At 42.6% G+C, this 16,752-nt stretch overlaps 1 protein-coding gene across 2 annotated transcripts in view; it reads left to right on the top strand.

The window, feature by feature from the left end:
• LOC308311950 (transmembrane protein 131-like) overlaps positions 1-16,752 on the top strand; it is a 41,912-nt gene that overhangs the window by 20,757 nt on the left and 4,403 nt on the right. The window contains exons 16-36 of one of the 2 annotated variants that reach the window (XM_080758766.1): positions 2-112; positions 1,947-2,081; positions 2,216-2,320; positions 2,750-2,836; positions 3,740-3,892; positions 4,449-4,524; positions 4,745-4,865; positions 5,397-5,547; positions 6,517-6,626; positions 7,374-7,440; positions 8,336-8,487; positions 9,594-9,736; positions 11,009-11,195; positions 11,627-11,812; positions 12,072-12,233; positions 12,970-13,301; positions 13,465-13,637; positions 13,771-13,892; positions 13,988-14,118; positions 15,050-15,208; positions 15,809-15,950. In XM_080758766.1, the coding sequence (XP_080614892.1) occupies positions 2-112; positions 1,947-2,081; positions 2,216-2,320; positions 2,750-2,836; positions 3,740-3,892; positions 4,449-4,524; positions 4,745-4,865; positions 5,397-5,547; positions 6,517-6,626; positions 7,374-7,440; positions 8,336-8,487; positions 9,594-9,736; positions 11,009-11,195; positions 11,627-11,812; positions 12,072-12,233; positions 12,970-13,301; positions 13,465-13,637; positions 13,771-13,892; positions 13,988-14,118; positions 15,050-15,208; positions 15,809-15,950 (3,005 nt within the window). Of the gene's footprint in view, position 1; positions 113-1,946; positions 2,082-2,215; positions 2,321-2,749; positions 2,837-3,739; positions 3,893-4,448; positions 4,525-4,744; positions 4,866-5,396; positions 5,548-6,516; positions 6,627-7,373; positions 7,441-8,335; positions 8,488-9,593; positions 9,737-11,008; positions 11,196-11,626; positions 11,813-12,071; positions 12,234-12,969; positions 13,302-13,464; positions 13,638-13,767; positions 13,893-13,987; positions 14,119-15,049; positions 15,209-15,808; positions 15,951-16,752 lie in introns of both variants that reach the window. The other variant, XM_080758765.1, reaches the window with a different exon arrangement.

Below are 16,752 nucleotides of genomic sequence, written 5' to 3'. Positions count from 1 at the left end.
GCCCTTGGTTCTGCTCCCCAGTCTGAGTGAGCGTTTCCTGGATTTCGGTGTGCTCAGCGCCACAGATGCTAGCAGCATCCTGTTCGTGGTTTTCAACAGTAACCCCATTGAGGTATGCAGCCGTCCAAAGATGAAAGTTTTATTACACAATGTTGCGCAAATCTCGCCAGGGGAGTGTCCTTCAAGAAATTGTATTGAAAAGTAGATTTGCAATGATGCATCGCACAAATAATGCCTGATTTATACTAGTTTGCCTGCTGTATAGTGCTGCTGTATACTAGTGCACCGAATATAGCTGATTTACAAACTCGCAACACATTGTGATGTGACGCGTTGAGTATAAATCTGGCTTACGGCAAAACTGCCACATACTTCTTGCTAAGTGATATGAGACTAACCTGTTTTGGCACGTGAGGGCATGCAATACAGGAAGTCGAGATCGGATATCTTTTTGCACAGATACACATCATGAGTAAGCCCACAAGCTAACTAAAAAATTGTTAGCTGCTTGAAACAAAAACAGGTGCAATTGGCAGATCTTGTGCTGCGTTTGCCTAGCTCAAGAGGGAAGTGCCACTTTAAATTGACGGGGCCATTAGACCTAGTCCTTACAAATGTGTGTGTGTGTGGGGGTCAAATTTAGTTAAACTGTTCAAATAGTATATGTAGCTGGCTCAGTGATTTGTAGAGCCACTGTCGCCCACTTACTTTATTTAAATCTTGCATTAAGCAATACTGCCTCAACACCTTTATACCTATAAGTCTTTTTTTTTGGGAGAAATGTAATGGTGAAAGAGTCTAAGAAACACTTTTTTGACCTGGAACGCATCTGTCACCTTAGCTTTTGACCACTAACCATTATTTTAAACTTTAGCTGTTGAAAAATAGCACATATACAAGCTTGGAGACTCATAGCTCAAGCTTGGGGGGGGGGGGGGGGGTCTGCGGCAAAATACAGATAATTCTGGAGGTCCTTGACATGAGTTTTTCAGAAAACTGGATTTAGAAGACTTCTTTTTATAAGCGGTCTCAGGTCTTAATAGGTTAAAAGGAAGAGAGTCATGCTGTTTTGAGCTGAAAAAGCCACGCTACAGGATGTCTACAGAGACTTCAGCTGTGTCCCAGTTCAGGGGCTGCGTCCTTCGAAGGTTGCAGAATTCGAAGGCTGCTTAGGCCACCTTCTTTGAAGGATGCAAGAGCCGGAACCAGGCCTTGTTATTATGTGATGCTCCAATGACCTGGGTGTATGTTGCAGTCCATTTGTCTGTATGTATAGTGCAAATTAAAGGCCGATATACAATAAAATATATTTAAATAAATATTAATGAAATGAATGAACTCTTGAACTCTTAATATCATTGGCTCGTATTGACAAAAGGTGAACAGTGATAACGTGAATGCGCGGATTAGTAGAACGTTGGCAAACGTGAATGACCACACTGGAGAAGCTCGACATCGAAACTCACCCATTTGTCGTCTTAGCAGCACCTTTATTCATAAAAAAAGGCTCAAAGTAGTCCCAGCTGTTCCAGTGTGTTCTTTCACATTTGCTGCTGCGTCGCACTCCCACAACTTGGTTGAGGTTTCTTCTAGTGTAATGTTAATGTTTTCCTCCTTCATTGCTGCCCTGTCTGCCGCTGCTGTGGTTGGAAGTAGGCCATCCCGAAGCATACATCAAATGCAGCCTTCAAATTCGGGAAAAGAAGGCCAAATTTGAAAGCTGCATGTGAATGTAGCCTTCGAAATAGAACAGCCTTGGTTGCAGCTGTGACGGTAATCAGCCTTCAAATGCGGTCTTTGAAGGATGCAGCCCCTGAAAATTTGGGACACAGCTAGTGTCTGGTCTGGTCAATTTAACACCCCATAGTGTTAAATTGATTCTCTTTCACTCTCCCTCTGTCTGTCTGTAATTCTCACACCTTTACTCCTCCGTTCCATTTTCTCAGCTGGTGCTGCAGCCGTGGCAGGTGACAGGTGAGAGTGTGAGTGTGGAGCTGTTGAAGACAGAGCGAGGCAACAGGACCAATCTCTTTTCCAGGATGAACGAGTTAGATAACATCTCCTCCTCCCCGCATAAAACGGTACCCCCACCCCCTTTACTGGTTTCCATGAATCCCCATCGGTACAGATCATTGTTTGGTGAAAAAACTGTTCTCACAATGACACATACACTTATTGGACTTTATGTTGATTTTCTGCCCACCCCACACCCAAGGTGATCCTGGCCTCGGGTTACTACGCTGTGTTCCGTGTCACACTGTTGGCGAAAGACCTGGAGGGTCTCTACAATGCAGCCATACACATCACCACAGACTTTGAGGTATGTGTGTTAGGAGGGAACATATACAGGTCTCAGTTATGTGATTCACATGTATCCTGGCTCTGGACATGCACTTAAGCCTAATATATACTTCGGTCGTTCGACCAACCTGTATTATTTTCAGCAACAACACTTTAAACTGAAAATGGAATATCACATCAGCCATTTTTGCCGAGCAACAAAGTATGAATTAGCATGGACTCCCTTCCAGTGTACTTCTTAACTGTCTTCTAATTGCCCTTTCAAAGCTGCTCTAATATCGCAGAGTGTGTGAAGAGCTTTATAAAACCAGGCAAAGCATATAACGAGCATCTAAAGTGTCATTTCAAAAGGGTCTACATTTTATTGGGCAACAGTACATTGTTTACTGTGTGTTGGTGCGCGTCTCATTTATGTTTATGCAGTGTGTGTGTTATTTCCAATCCACAGATATTGACCATACCAGTTAAAGCGGTCGTTGCAGTCGGCACACTGACCAGCTTCCCAAAGCTCATGGTGCTGCCTCCATCTTTCCCGGTAAGAGTACTACTTACTGCAGCCAAACTTGATGAGGCATTATGTGGGCACTTGTTCATGACTGTTTGGCCACAGCATATTTATTTATTTTATATACTGTAGAGCATGCACTGTAAAAGCCCAGTCTTCCAGCTACTAGTATGGTGGTGGAACTGTGATGTAGTCTGTGTTTAACCTGCTTTGCAAGAAAATCGTCTCTTCCATTCAAGAGGATATATGAACCTACTAAAAATATGTCATGTAATGTTGTAATGTTTGCATGAACTGTCCATTGTTGGAAAAAGGTTTCTTATTGAATCATAATGTGCACTTATTCTCTGAGGCAGAGAAGAGGTACAGGCTTATGAATCTTCACCCTGCTACATGTCTGTGTGTCAGTTATACTTGCATGTGCCTATTATACATGTGTCTTTAATATATATTCCAAAAGCCCCTTTATATACTTGGTAGAGTACAGTCTTTAGTGTCTATACTATATGTAGTATTGGTATACTATACAAACTATTTGTTTCATCCACCAGCATCTTTGCTTGTGAAATAGGCTCCTGTAATGTTGTTGAATGAGCCACCAAGTACAAATTAAAAGTAACTTTGCTGCCTCTGTTCATGAATGATGTTTCTAATCTCAGGATACAGGAGTCAAAGCTCCACCAATGTGGACTTGTGTCTGTCCCTTTTGTATTTACTAGCCTATAAAAAGCAAGGCTTTTGCACACCTACAGGTGTGTAGGAGAGGGTAAAGTGCCAGACAATGAAAAATAACTAACACCCGTCTTCAAATGCAGTGAAAAAACCTTAATAGGGAAACGTCAACGTTTCGGTCTATGAGGCCTTCATCAGGCTATCTTTATGTTGGGTTTTTTTCTCGTATTTACTAGCCTGCCTCATCTCTTTCTCTCCCAGGGTAAAATTGTTCACCAGAGTTTCAGCATCATCAGCACCTTCTCTCAGAGCGTCAGACTTCTGCGCATCCACTCGGTGAGCAACGATAAGCGTTTCTACTACAGACGTCTCAAGACCAGCAGAGATGAGCTGGAGCCCAAACGCAAGTCAAAGGTAGCGCCTGCACACACAATTTACAATTTTACAATTTAGGCATTTAGCAGACGCTCTTAATCCAGAGCGACTTACATTAAGCAAGAACAAAAGCATGGGAATACATCACATAAAAACATTCATCATGAAACATGCGTAAGCTAAGAAAGTAACAGTGGAATATCTATATAATGAAATTTATACGTATAAACTTTACATATATACTACTATGCTATACATATGTACTATGGCGTGCTATGACTATATACAATGCAATTCTAGTGCTGTCTACATAACATGCTATAAGTCTGTTTCAAATGCTATCTAACACACAAACCTGCCATAACGCCTCCTATGACACGCACTTTGCATTTCTATAGTTTAACCACCCAGACCAATGTGAAATGGTCTTGTTTTCTAATTGTTTTTTTTATATAGGGAGGAAATAATAATGTCTGTCTGTCTGTCTGTCTATCTATCCATCTATATAATTGTGTATGTATAATAACACATGCACCCACACGGTGTATTTTAATTATTATATTATTTTTTATAATTATTATTGCCCTTTTTGTAGGTGGCCAAAATATATTTTGATGCCAGCCTTGCCTGCGGTGACTCCTGTTATGTAGGAGTTCCATTTATTACAAAATGTGAGTATTTGGATTATTTATTATCTATGTAAAGTGCCTTGGATAAAGGCGCTATAAGTATAAATGCACCCTTTACCATTTACCAAATAAAATATACATGGAGAATCTCACCTATACAGTGATCTGAAGTAATTTTGAAAGCCACACCAATTCTGCCATTACAGAATTATTGGTGCCTTCTTGTTGTCTGCGTTTAACCATTTGTGTGCCTTGTTTACAGCGGAGGCACGGCCACCAGGGATAGGCATGGTCATGCAGGAGGACATGTGGGACACAGATGTTGATTTATTTCAAACGCTGAGCAAAAGATGGGCAGAGCTGGACGAAAGCCAACAATATACGTATGTATAAATGTAAAATGTATTTATTGCGCTTAAATGATTATTTTTGCAACAGGGAGGGTGAGGTATGTTGTCATTTGGAAATGAGCAATTTAGAATGGTACCAGTCAAAAGTTTGGAGAACTTTGGACACACCTTTCCTTTCATTATTTTAATTATTTTCTGCATTGTAGATTTTATACTAGGCCCTTCCTTTTTCCCTCTACACCAAATCTCTCTAACAAAACTCCGTCATGCATTGTGAGCTTGTAGATTGGTTCTTTTCACCAATGTTCACCCCCAGAATAGGGACGCTAAGGTTTGTGCGGTTAAGAATTGATCTACTGAAAGTGCATTCCATTTCTGCTTTCTATATTTTGGTCCATGTATGATTTGCTTAACCCAAATGTTGAACGTGGCAAGAAAGCATTGGATTCTAGTATTCTACAATAGACTTTGTTCAGCAACCCCAAGTTCTGACCACTTTTTTCCCAGACCTGTGAGTCCAAAACTCTATTCTCATCCCAGACCTTCCTTCCACCCTCTCACCAGGGCCGAGGCGACGTTCGAGGCCAACGCGGACCTCCAGAAGAGCGTGCAGACCAGAGTGTCTGCTCAGCTCAAGTGGCCTTCCATTATCAAATCCTCTGATAATGGAAGGCTTGGTGTGTTCTTCCCCCTCACGAGTGTTAACAGCTCCTCGGTAAGTGAGTCACCCCAATTGAGCCTCTTATGAGATTCACATTTTTGTGTGCTGAACCTTATATAAAGTGTTATGTGCTAAGAAGCCCAGAGACAAGAACACAACAGAAGTCACAATCTTTACGTTAATGTGATCTCACAGAAGGTACAGTAGTCCTTTCATCTTGCAGGAGTCATCGTACGCTAATGCGAACGCATTGATTTGTTCAATGCTTGTATAATAGCCCACTCCCCTGGTTATACGGTTATGTAAATGTGTGTGTCATTTGGATAATTATGGTTCATGTTATGATTCTTAGTCCGCTGAAAGTCTTTCAATGATTTTAGTGTTGATTGTTCTTAGTGGTGTGTCTAGATTAAGTTTGGCTTGATGACAGGTTTCAGGTCCCGTGGGAAGAAACCTGATAGAACAGATTTGTTTACAATGTGTAGTTCTGAGGCCATGCAATTTGAAACATTTAAAATAGACTGTTGGAACAATTTCAAGGCAATAGTAGGGGGATTTCAGATGTTGTATAATATCCTCTGTTTTTGTGGTTGATTAGATGAAATGTATTTGAAATGTATTTAAGTGGACTAGACACACGACACATCCTGTACCCGATATGGAGACAAAGAGTCTTTCTTTGATCTTGAGGGAGTCGTACTGCGTACGCTAATGGGAACTCAGGAGTTACGGTAGTCCTTCCTTCTTGAACCTTGAGGGAATAATAGGCCTTTGCTCTGCCCCCGTTGAGAAGAGCAGAGTTTCAACAATGCTGAGTGTTCTAATCTAGTCACGTCAGCCTTCATCTGTCAAGGTCACCTCAACTTACAGCTGGTGTTGACTACATGAATTCAACACCGTACCTCCACAATTGATGTTCTTTCATTACTGAAAACAGGAAATACAATAGCCCAAGTTGAAGGGGAAGGAAATTGGGTGAAAATCAGTTTGGTTGAAATTATTCTTTTTCTCTATGCTGTCTAGGAGGTGGAGGTTGTGTTGGAGAATCCATCTGATAGCCCTCTCTACATTCAGATCCTACCTCTTGCCCACTACCCCAACCTTTGCTCTGTCACTGCGAAGCTGGGACAAATGTAAGTGGCATGATCCTGACGAGATTATTCTCATGGCGTACAGTTGAAGACGCTGCTGCTGTATTTGAGGAGGCACATGCCATGGTAGTCTACACCTTCCCCGGGCCAATCGTGTGGGGGGGTTGGCCATGACAGGAACCACAGTACACATTGAGAATTGTCTAGGGAAGATAAGATGGGGGGGGGGGGGGGAAATGAAAATCTTTCCAGCAGTGTATGTTGCACAGTAAGGGCCTCCCTACCAAAAGGAAACATTTTCCAGTGATGTGTTTGGCAGATAATGGGCCCTTGTGTTTCACTTGTAACACCTGGTTCCTCTCCGTATCTAAGAAGAGACCTTGAACAAATAGCTTCAGATAAAATCTTATTTTTCACTTTTTAATGAACCAAATGTCCTTGCAAGTGCAACATTGAAAAATGTGGCCTGTATAAAATGACTACACAAGCATTTCTATCTGCACTTGGAACATTTTGATTACACAGTTATAGCAGTATGCAGTTATACCACACAGATATTTATCAACTTTCATAGCTTTGGTATATAGTTATTGATATTGTATATTCCTGGTGGTCAAATTATATTTCTTAAACTAGCCGTTAATTTGATCTGACCCGCCATCTAATGGTTTAGAAAAATATTGGCCCGAGGCCAAACTTACTTGCCAAGGCCTGCTATAGACGGATCATGGAAGTCTGGTATGTGGCCCTTTACATTTGTTCTTTTTACACTACCTTGTTCCATGCCAGGTTCCCATTGGAGAGGCTACCCCACTTCAGCCCCAGAACACTGGAGTTTCAAGTCGTCGGAAACCAGGTCTGTCTATAGAAGTCCTATCAACTTTCAATCCCTGGCAGTGCTGGAGTTTTTTCTTTCATGTCAACACCACAATATCAGTAATTTACAGCGGTGAGATTGACTCCTTTGGTGTCTGCCTATCGCTCTTGCTTAAATCGTTTTCTTAAGTCATTTAGGCCTGACGTCGACATTTAAAAAATGTCTTCAACAGTTTTCTGAAAAACCTTATGTTTCTGTATCAGTGGTGCTCCATATTTTATGTCAAAGACCCCAAAAAATATATGTAATATGTTTCCGCCCCCACATCTAAAAATATGTTGTTCCAGGGACTTCCCCAGAAGCAAAGATTTGAGTTAAAATGTTCATTCTGTAATAATATATATTCAAAGATTTGAGGCACATTTTCACAAATTTTCAAAAATAGCAGACCTACAAGATCAAGCCTATCTAAATGGGCCTAGGCCTTGTTTCAGATCAACCCAACCCTATTTTGTCAGCCCATTGTGTTATTAGCATAATGGCTCTTGTGGATACAGGCACTTTGGAAGAAGGAAGAAGGAAGTAATGGACGGTAATCCAAAAATCAAATGTAGAGTAGGCAGTAATTCAAGTCTCATGTCATCACTGTCGGGAAGAAACCTTGTATATTTATATTTGATTACCGGTATTATTTTTTAATTCATAAGATAAGATAAGGTTGCCAACGGGTAAATCTATCTGTGTATTTGATCAATATTTAAACAATGAAGCATTATCAAAAGTTTATCCATTGGACCACAGGTTATTTTTCCATTTGTGAAAAGCAACCGCTTTGGACATTCAAGGTTTTCCGCTCGGCAGCGACGACATGCAAAGGTGCAGAATGTCCCACCGTCGATATGCACAATTTCATCAGCATTCTCTTCCTGCACAGGGAGCTGTGCCCAGAAGCAAGACAGGCTTTGTGGAGGGGTCCCGTATGCCCTATGTTTATAACCTGCCCCTGCAGCCAGACGAAGTCAAAACCCTGAGGGTGAAGTTCTCTCCAATCAGCAACCACACGGTCACCTCACTGCTCATGTTCAGGTAACAAATACTCTCTCCTCCTGAGTGTGCTTGGAGTTCACCTAAGTGCTTTCATCTATGAACGTCTGGACCGGTGTTGTCACCTTTAGAACTCTGAGAGCACTCATGTAGCCTTTGTTCCTTGAGCAAATAGTCTGTTCTTGTGTCTTAGCTGATTATACAACTATGTCTTTGGTAACTCGAAGCAGGATTTCCATCATAGGTCACAGATGGGGTCATTTATGTCCACTAATGTTAAATTAACACAGTCCTTACACAGATGCTGGAGATCCTTGAATATGCTTGCAAGTTTAAACGCGTTTCTTTTTAAAGACAGGATATTACTTGGTTTTCTGTACAGTGTCCTCTCGCAAAGCATCGCCAAATGCCATAGCACAGAAATCACTGTTGTGCAAATGTGACAACTCCAGTGAGTTAACTCTGTGATAACCAAAACAAAGGATTCCGGAGACGAGGTGCAAAGTGGTAAGGGGGATTTTATAATCAGCTGATGTCTCCAGGTTGCATCAAGCATACAGGTACAGTCGAAGCACAGATTACAGTACAAGTCAGGAGTTTAAACAAGTTATAGACAGTCTGTGCATGTCATAGACTACATCCTGCTCTTCGCCGACTGCTCCAACTGCAGGTGCATCAGAGCAGGAAACCCGTTACCAGGGCCCTCGATTTGAAACCGTTTGTGGTTTAAAGAGATGGAGAAAAATACAATTGCACTAGATCCTAGTTGAAGACTCCATAAAGACTAATTTAAAAAGGATATGAAACATTATTAAATTCGAATTAAGTTCGACTAACGGGTGCAAAGACAACTCTGTCTACATGGGCATGAGACACTTACAGAAACACATCCACACGTTGTTTGGTTAAAAGTCCATCAAACCAAAGCATATAAGGTTGAACGGAGTACCGAATTGCTATTTAATGACTTTAGAGAATAATGTATCTAAAGACTGCGAGGCGCTGGAGAAATTCACTCAACTTGGAGGTGCTTGTAAAGTAGTTGTTGTGTATGTAGAAAACCTGTGAACAAGAAAAACTCGCTACAGAATGTTGAGTGTTTTATCTTGTGTGTGTGTGTGTGTGTGTGTGTGTGTGTGTGTGTGTAGGAACAACCTGACGGTACTGGAGTTTGTGGTAGTCCAGGGCAGCGGCTGCTATGAGAGCATAAAACTGGGAGGCAAGTCTCCTGGCCTTGGGGGGTTCCTCAGGTTTAAGATGGTGGAGTCCCATCTAAAAGAATGCACAGACAGTAAGTATCTCCGCCTTCAGGGGCTAATCCTCAGTCCATCACACCAGGCAAATATTTTTGTGATACACTACATAAAGAATATTTAAAAACATCTCCAACAAAACCAATCCCTAATAATGTACAAAGTCGGACGTCGATGCACGGAATTCTCATGGTTAATTTAAAACGGAGGGTTAAACTAATGCTAAGGCCATTTGCTATAGGCATTAGTTGTCAAAATGACAAATTGAGATTTTGACTTGGGCACAAAATCAAAATCACTGGCTGCGCTACATCAGTGGTTTTCAACCTGTGGCTTTTCTGAATATGCTCAAAGTAATATATAGAGTCACAATACAGAATATTTAGGTACCAATAATAAGTAGGTAAAATGTTTTGGATTCACACGTCTGCATGTGTGGCCCTGGTCACACTGAGACAGACCATTCACACTGGAGCACAAGGGATATTTACTCCTGCCTTTGCCACTTAAACTTAACTTGCTCTGTGAAAAGTTAATGTAAATTAAACTGTTGCAGTACTGTACATGAAACGTTGGCTCTCAACAGTCTGTGGGCGGTGGATGGAACAGTGTGTTGAATACATCTTGCTGTTGGTAAGATGAAAAGATATAACACGCCTAACACCACACAAGTGTTGTCAACTTCGACCCGTAAGTGAGAAGCTCACAGTGGGCAAGTTGAGGCTGAGCATTGCCCCACTGTGAACCTCAGAGGTTCTGACACACAAAAGCCTAACGTCAGTGAAAACAAACATTGATAAATTGATAATCAGGCAAATTATACATTGATAAATCAGTGGTGGAATTACAGTCTGTGGCCAGTGCCATTGGCTACTGGAGCTGTGTGAAGGTGCGTATATTGTCCACTTGGATGCAAGGTTCGACTCTACTGTTTCTCCTTATCAAAACCCCTGTTTTAGAAAGTCTTAACGATGAACTAATGTAGTTATTTTAATCTAGTATAGCAGTCTCAGTCGGTATGTGTGTGCACCCTGCACGCACGCACGTGTTTGTTCAGTGTGCACACACCTGTTTGTTCAGTGTGTGTATGTTGTTAGATTGGTGAGTAGCTGGGGGTCGCCGGCCAAAACAGCTGCACTAGATGGATATCCACTTATCCAGTACCAAAATAGAATAAAGTTGTTGACAACATTGGCTTGTAACACCCTTCATTCAAACACTTTCCGCCAATGCAGGCCTGTCATTTTGATTATCGAGTTGCAATCTCTGAGCATGCGAGACATGTGAGACAATTTGTTTGTTGTCCTCAGAAAGTAAACCAAGGGAGCCCAACCTCACCCTCAGGAGATCGTTCAAGATGGAGAACACGGGCCAGCTGCAAATAGATATCCTATCCATAGAAATAAACGGACGCCCGTGTGAGGGATACGGCTTCAAAGTGCTCAATTGCCAAGAATTCTCCCTACAACCAAATGCCTCGAGAGACTTGCTCATTCTGTAAGTAACACGCTTGTTATCATGTGTAGTCTGCACTTGGGGATTTTTATTTATACACCACACCACCTTATTGAGCCAATGTGCTTAATATGACTCACTCACTGGCGTTGAATTCCTTGTTGTTGTTTACATGAGCCCTAGCATCCCTGTTCTGGGCATGTCATAATAGGCGAACATTTTGTCGTAATTGTCAATCTACAATCTCACATGTGAAGTTGGGAACCCTGGTAAACGGAGTATATATGGGGGCGCCCGCTGGCCTAGTGGTCCAGGCGCATGACACATATAGGAATATTTCTTTATATACATTTCTGCATATAAAGAACTTAGGTTGTGTGAACACCTCTTGTATGCGCGAACGCCACTCGGTGAATCCTCCATTTTCGGAGTTCCGGGTGTGATGGTGTGCTCCCTCTCTGCCCCCCCCCCAGCTTCACGCCGGACTTCACGGCCTCCAGGGTGATCCGAGAGATGAAGTTGACCACGGCGGGGGGCTCTCAGTTCGTCTTCTCCCTGAACGCCTCGCTGCCTTACCATATGCTGGCATCCTGCTCCACCACCCTCCCCAGACCCACCTGGGAGCTGGAGTTGTATGTCCTCATCTCTCTCACCATGAGGTCAGGACAAGCACACACACACCTTTTCTCCAAGTTTAGCGTTATTTATCCATTTGCAACTCATAGCATGTACAAATGTAACCAAATGGACCTGTACCTTTTTTTTATGAACACTGAAAATGTTATTCTGTGCATTTTTTTCCACCGTTTGGGTGGTGCAATTAAATGGGAAGCATCAAGACGCCGTTTCTGTTGTTTTTTTGGATGGAATTAGCAGCAGTTCCTCTGACTCCCTCCCCATATCTTTCCTTTGCTGTAGCTCCATGTTCTTGCTGGTGGTGGTGACGGCGTACCTGGAGGCTCTGGGTATCTGGGATCTGTTCCAGAAGCGCCTGTGCTTCGAGTCGTCCGCCACCTCCATGGAGACGGGCAAACCGTTTGACCTCAGGGAAATAGTGCGGCTTCAGAGCAGCAACGCACAGTAGGTGTCCCGACCCTGTTGTGGATGAATAACTGGTATCTCCTGTTATCTGGTATCTCCTTTTTAAGTTTACTGTCAATATTATAGAATATATATAGTACATATCGCAGAAACCTCTTATCTCCATATTCTAACAGTTTGTGGTTTGGCGTACATCAGCGCCCTACTTGATAACACTGCAGCATCTCACAAAAGTATAAGAAATAGCAGATCACCAAGCTTGTCGATCTGGTGTTTCCGCTATTTTTTTATTTGAATTTTTCCATCCGATAGATGATATTGTGGAGTAGGAAACAGCGAGACAGGAAACCCAAATTGCGTAGAGTAGTTTACTGATCTTCCACATAAATATAATACAGACACTCTGTTGTGAGAATAACAACAACACATTAACCCGGAACCGGAAGCACTGAGTTCTCCATCTTTTCCCCGTGCTCTTAAAGGCACAATACCCCTTGGGTGAATGTCTCTCACAGTCTCCAGATGTGGGTCACCACAATATGTTATATATTCAAATATTTGTTTGTTGAGCCCAACAATGTATAAAATTGGGACGTTTTGCACAATAGAATGTCATGCAGCGATCTCATTTTGAGATAGTCATGTTGTAGTGATTTAACTAGTTGCAGCTGATGCATTTTGCCTGAGCTGTTTATGGTCCTTTAACTTAAAGGACCATACCAGCGTTTTGGTGTTTTAAGCATTTTATGATGTCTCATCTTCCCCCTCTCTCTAGGTCAAGCGCAAGAAACTCCAGAGGAGGCGGTAACCGCTCCGCAACCCAAACCCCGGTTTCCTCATCTCAGCTAGGGCTTAAAGCCCCCGAAGGCACCCAATCCCCAAACCAGATCACCAACCGCAAGGCTCGAACCACAGCCTCTAAACAGCCCCAGCAGAGCTCCAGCTCTACAGCCAGCCAACAGGGTCCGATTCTCCTGTCCAGAGCTTCCAGCCCTGGGCAGGAGGAGCAGGAGTATGCCAGCCTCGTGGAGGCCATGGACAAGGACCTGGACAGACCGGAGATCACAGCCGAAGAGCTGGAGTCCTCTTCCAGTGCTCAGGGCAAAGGTACTGCAGGAAGTGTTTGTACTGGTTAGCAGTACACTTTCTCTCAAAGATATTTTTGTCAAACATACATTCCTCTCAGAGCTGTTTATTTGTGTGTGTTTAAGTGTGTGTGTAAGCGAGTGTTCAGACTTCAGCGTAACCGTTCAACTTCACCCCTCTTCAGGAGCTAAAGGGAAGGTACAACGCAAGCCAAAAACCCCAAAGAGGGCAGAGGAGGGCGACGGGAGGCCAAAGGGAAAGGCTCAGGGAGAGGAGGCGCAGCGGGAGGACAATGATGACAGCTCCTCCACCACAACAGAAGCCTCCTACACGGACACGGAGGCCAGCCTCAAAGAGGTAACGCTGGGCTGTAACACAAGGCAGCACTTTGTTTTGTTTTGAACATCTGCCTACATCGTTTAGGTAGGGGGTTCTTGTCAGCCATTTGCATGGATGCACTCTACAAAGTCTCTTTTACTCCATATAGGAGCTGACTAACAAGAAGGGCAGACCACTCACACTGGAAAAGGACAAAGAAGAAATGACGGAGCACAGAATAAAGTCCAAGAACAAGAAGCCAGTCAATACAAAGGAAAAGAGCCAAATGTCAAGGTTGGCCTCAATTTTACTTGATTCAGCTTTCTGTCAATGGCTAAAGACTGGATTATTATAGACTGTCTTCTTTAATTTATTTGTCTTACTCCCAGTTCACTGGAGCTGCCATACGTCACCCCACTGGAGAACAAGAGAAAAGCGTTTACCTCCACCAAGAGTGTTATTAATGCACTAGCCAGCACTTCATCAGCAAATACCAAAGTTTTACCTTCAATACCAAGAGGTCAGTCTCTCTTCTCACTCTCTCTCTCTGTTTGTTTTTAAGTCGTACGTGAACAGAAAACCAGGAAGCTGTTGTTTCTCTGAAAGAAAATACTGTATTTTCTTTCAGAGGAACAACACAGCTTCCTGGTTTTCTGTCTGATACTTTGATGTGGTTACAACTGTCTATATGTCTAAATGTATCATTTTCGGCCAAATACTGAGACTGAGCCCTGGGGGGTGCGACAGCTAGGTCAGGAGGTAACAGGGGGTGCAGGGCCAATAAAGTTTGGGGACCGCTGGTCTATACCATTAAGCTAGAGCTGTCACAATTTTTATTTATTTATTAACCCATTCAGGAAGGAGGCCAATTCTAAATAAAATGTCTTGTAAATGTTGTAATCGTGACAGCCCTACATTTAGCCTCTAAATGAAAAGCTGTATACCGGTATGTATTTCAGAAGTGTCATTGAATCGTTTCCCTATACTTCCATAATACTATATGTATTATGGAAGTTTTCCAAAAAAACGGAGGGGCTGTATGTAAGAACGCAACATTCCGTATCGGTAGCATCGGACATGCAACGGATTTTCTGCAGGCAGGACCCTTGACCTAAGTCGCTTTGGTTCAAACTGTTCTATATCTGAATGCACCCGGTGATTGTCCAGTAAATTTACATTCGCCGTGTTTGGTGAGCGATACCGTAATTAACTGAAATACAATTTCGGTCTGCTTTTTATTAGTGTCTGAGTGGGCAATATTCACCGATCGCTCATTAAGGCGACGCAAAAAAAAAAAAAGGATGATTAATTGACATTTGCATTGCAAAATGCATCACGATGTTGCAGCTTGTGCAGCTGTTCTATCACCTTGCAAGTACAGTAGACTCTCTTCATGCAGAACCTGAACAGTACATGTTGGTGACTGTTTGCCTCACGCCAATTTCCCCCAGTGCCTCGTGGGAAGTTGGACGACGTTCGTCCTTCGCCCCTGTCCAAGTTCCTGGCTGGGGGGCCCCGAAGCAGCAGTAGCAGCAGCGGATCGGAAGGAGAGAACAACATCTCCCCGCCTCCGGAGTGGGACTGCGTGCCGCTGTGTAAGAGCAGCAGTGGTGAGTGTGTGAATGCTCCATCGTTCACAGTTTGATCAATAGGTCAAAACCCTGCAGCTGCAGCCGTCACACTTTGAATACCAATCGCTCAGCTGAGAATTCAAAGAAAGACGGGTTATCACAGTGCGTTTACAAAGTTGACTGACTGAATGACATTAATGAATGGTGGGCCAAAATAAATAGTCAGCATCTTGAATCACTTAAAACCCTATACCTCGTCCCTCTGGGGTCTGTACTTTTTTCTCTCTGCACCAAATCTCTTCCACAAAAATAGTCGATCTACAAGCTCTGTGTGTTGTGAGCTTATAGAGCTGCTATTGTCGCTGAATGTTACGGAATAGTAAGAGTGGCGACACGCTTTGATCTCGCCGCAAAGTGGGTGCCTATGGGCTATAGTTCCAAACATTGGAAATATTCCATTGAGATAGAATGAGCACTTCTGCATTCCATTGTTACAATGGGAGTCAACGCTAGTGTCGCCACTCTCTTACTAGATTACTCTGGACACGCCTAGATTAGGGATGATTGGGTTCATGTAGTTTACACTATTTGTTTTAATGGCAGCGTCGGCTCTGTCAGTGACATCTCTCTCTCCCCCAGGCTTAATGGACAGTTTGCAGCAGATCTCCATGCAGACGATAAATGCAGACCCCTTCCTGAAGAGACCCATCGGGACCCCTTCGCCAAGCTCTGCCAGAATCTCCACCTGTGCTTCAGGCAGCCCTTCAAGCTATAGCCCAATGTAAACCCACAACAAACATTTACTGTATGCTAATTGGACTACATTGACTCCAGTTCACATTGTATAGTATTCATTACATGCTGAACATTTTCCAAATTTGCCATTACCATCATTTTGATATACATTTGCCTAAATGTTCAGGAAGTCATAGGATTTCATTCATTTCAGTACTATGAAGCAAGTAGTTTCTCACAGACAATTCAACACTGAACTTTATGCTGCTTTTTGGTGGTATGCTTGGTAAAATGGTCAACAATAATGTAAAGTATACATGATTTGCAGTCACTGGGCTAGAACATGAAAAGGCACGGTATGTTCCTTGAAAGCCTTTGATTAAAACATCTGCAGGGGTCACGTGTTTTAGGACTTGTGATGTCATTCAGCAGATCTGGCCCAAAATATGTTTTAAATGGAGCTCCTCCAAGTTTCCCTAAACACTGACTGGTTGCTATTTTTGGAATATGAGGCCAGATGTTCTTAAATCTGTCCTACTCGTCCGCTAGTAATGTTGTTGTGAGACAACTGTTTCACAGACAATGTTAATGTCCTTGACTTCTCAATGGTGACATGAATGGGGAAGCAGATAATTTAGATTAGTTCATCACATTTGAATAAAATATATGGGGGAATATTGGTTGTTATTCCACATACAAAAATACAAATGTTGGTAATGCTTGGTAAAATGGCCAGCAGTAAAGAAGAAAAATCCATGTCAATCATTGCTTTTTCAAGACACATGTGTAAACATTTACACACGATCATCATCCATAATCACATCTACCTTGTAATTTATTTTTCTTTT

This window comes from Protomyctophum bolini, assembly GCF_963924005.1.
Source record: "Protomyctophum bolini genome assembly, chromosome: 24".
In the NCBI taxonomy this organism is placed as follows: domain Eukaryota; kingdom Metazoa; phylum Chordata; class Actinopteri; order Myctophiformes; family Myctophidae; genus Protomyctophum; species Protomyctophum bolini.
The sequence above is the reverse complement of the archived record's forward strand: the minus strand, read 5'-3'. Positions and strand labels throughout refer to the sequence as shown.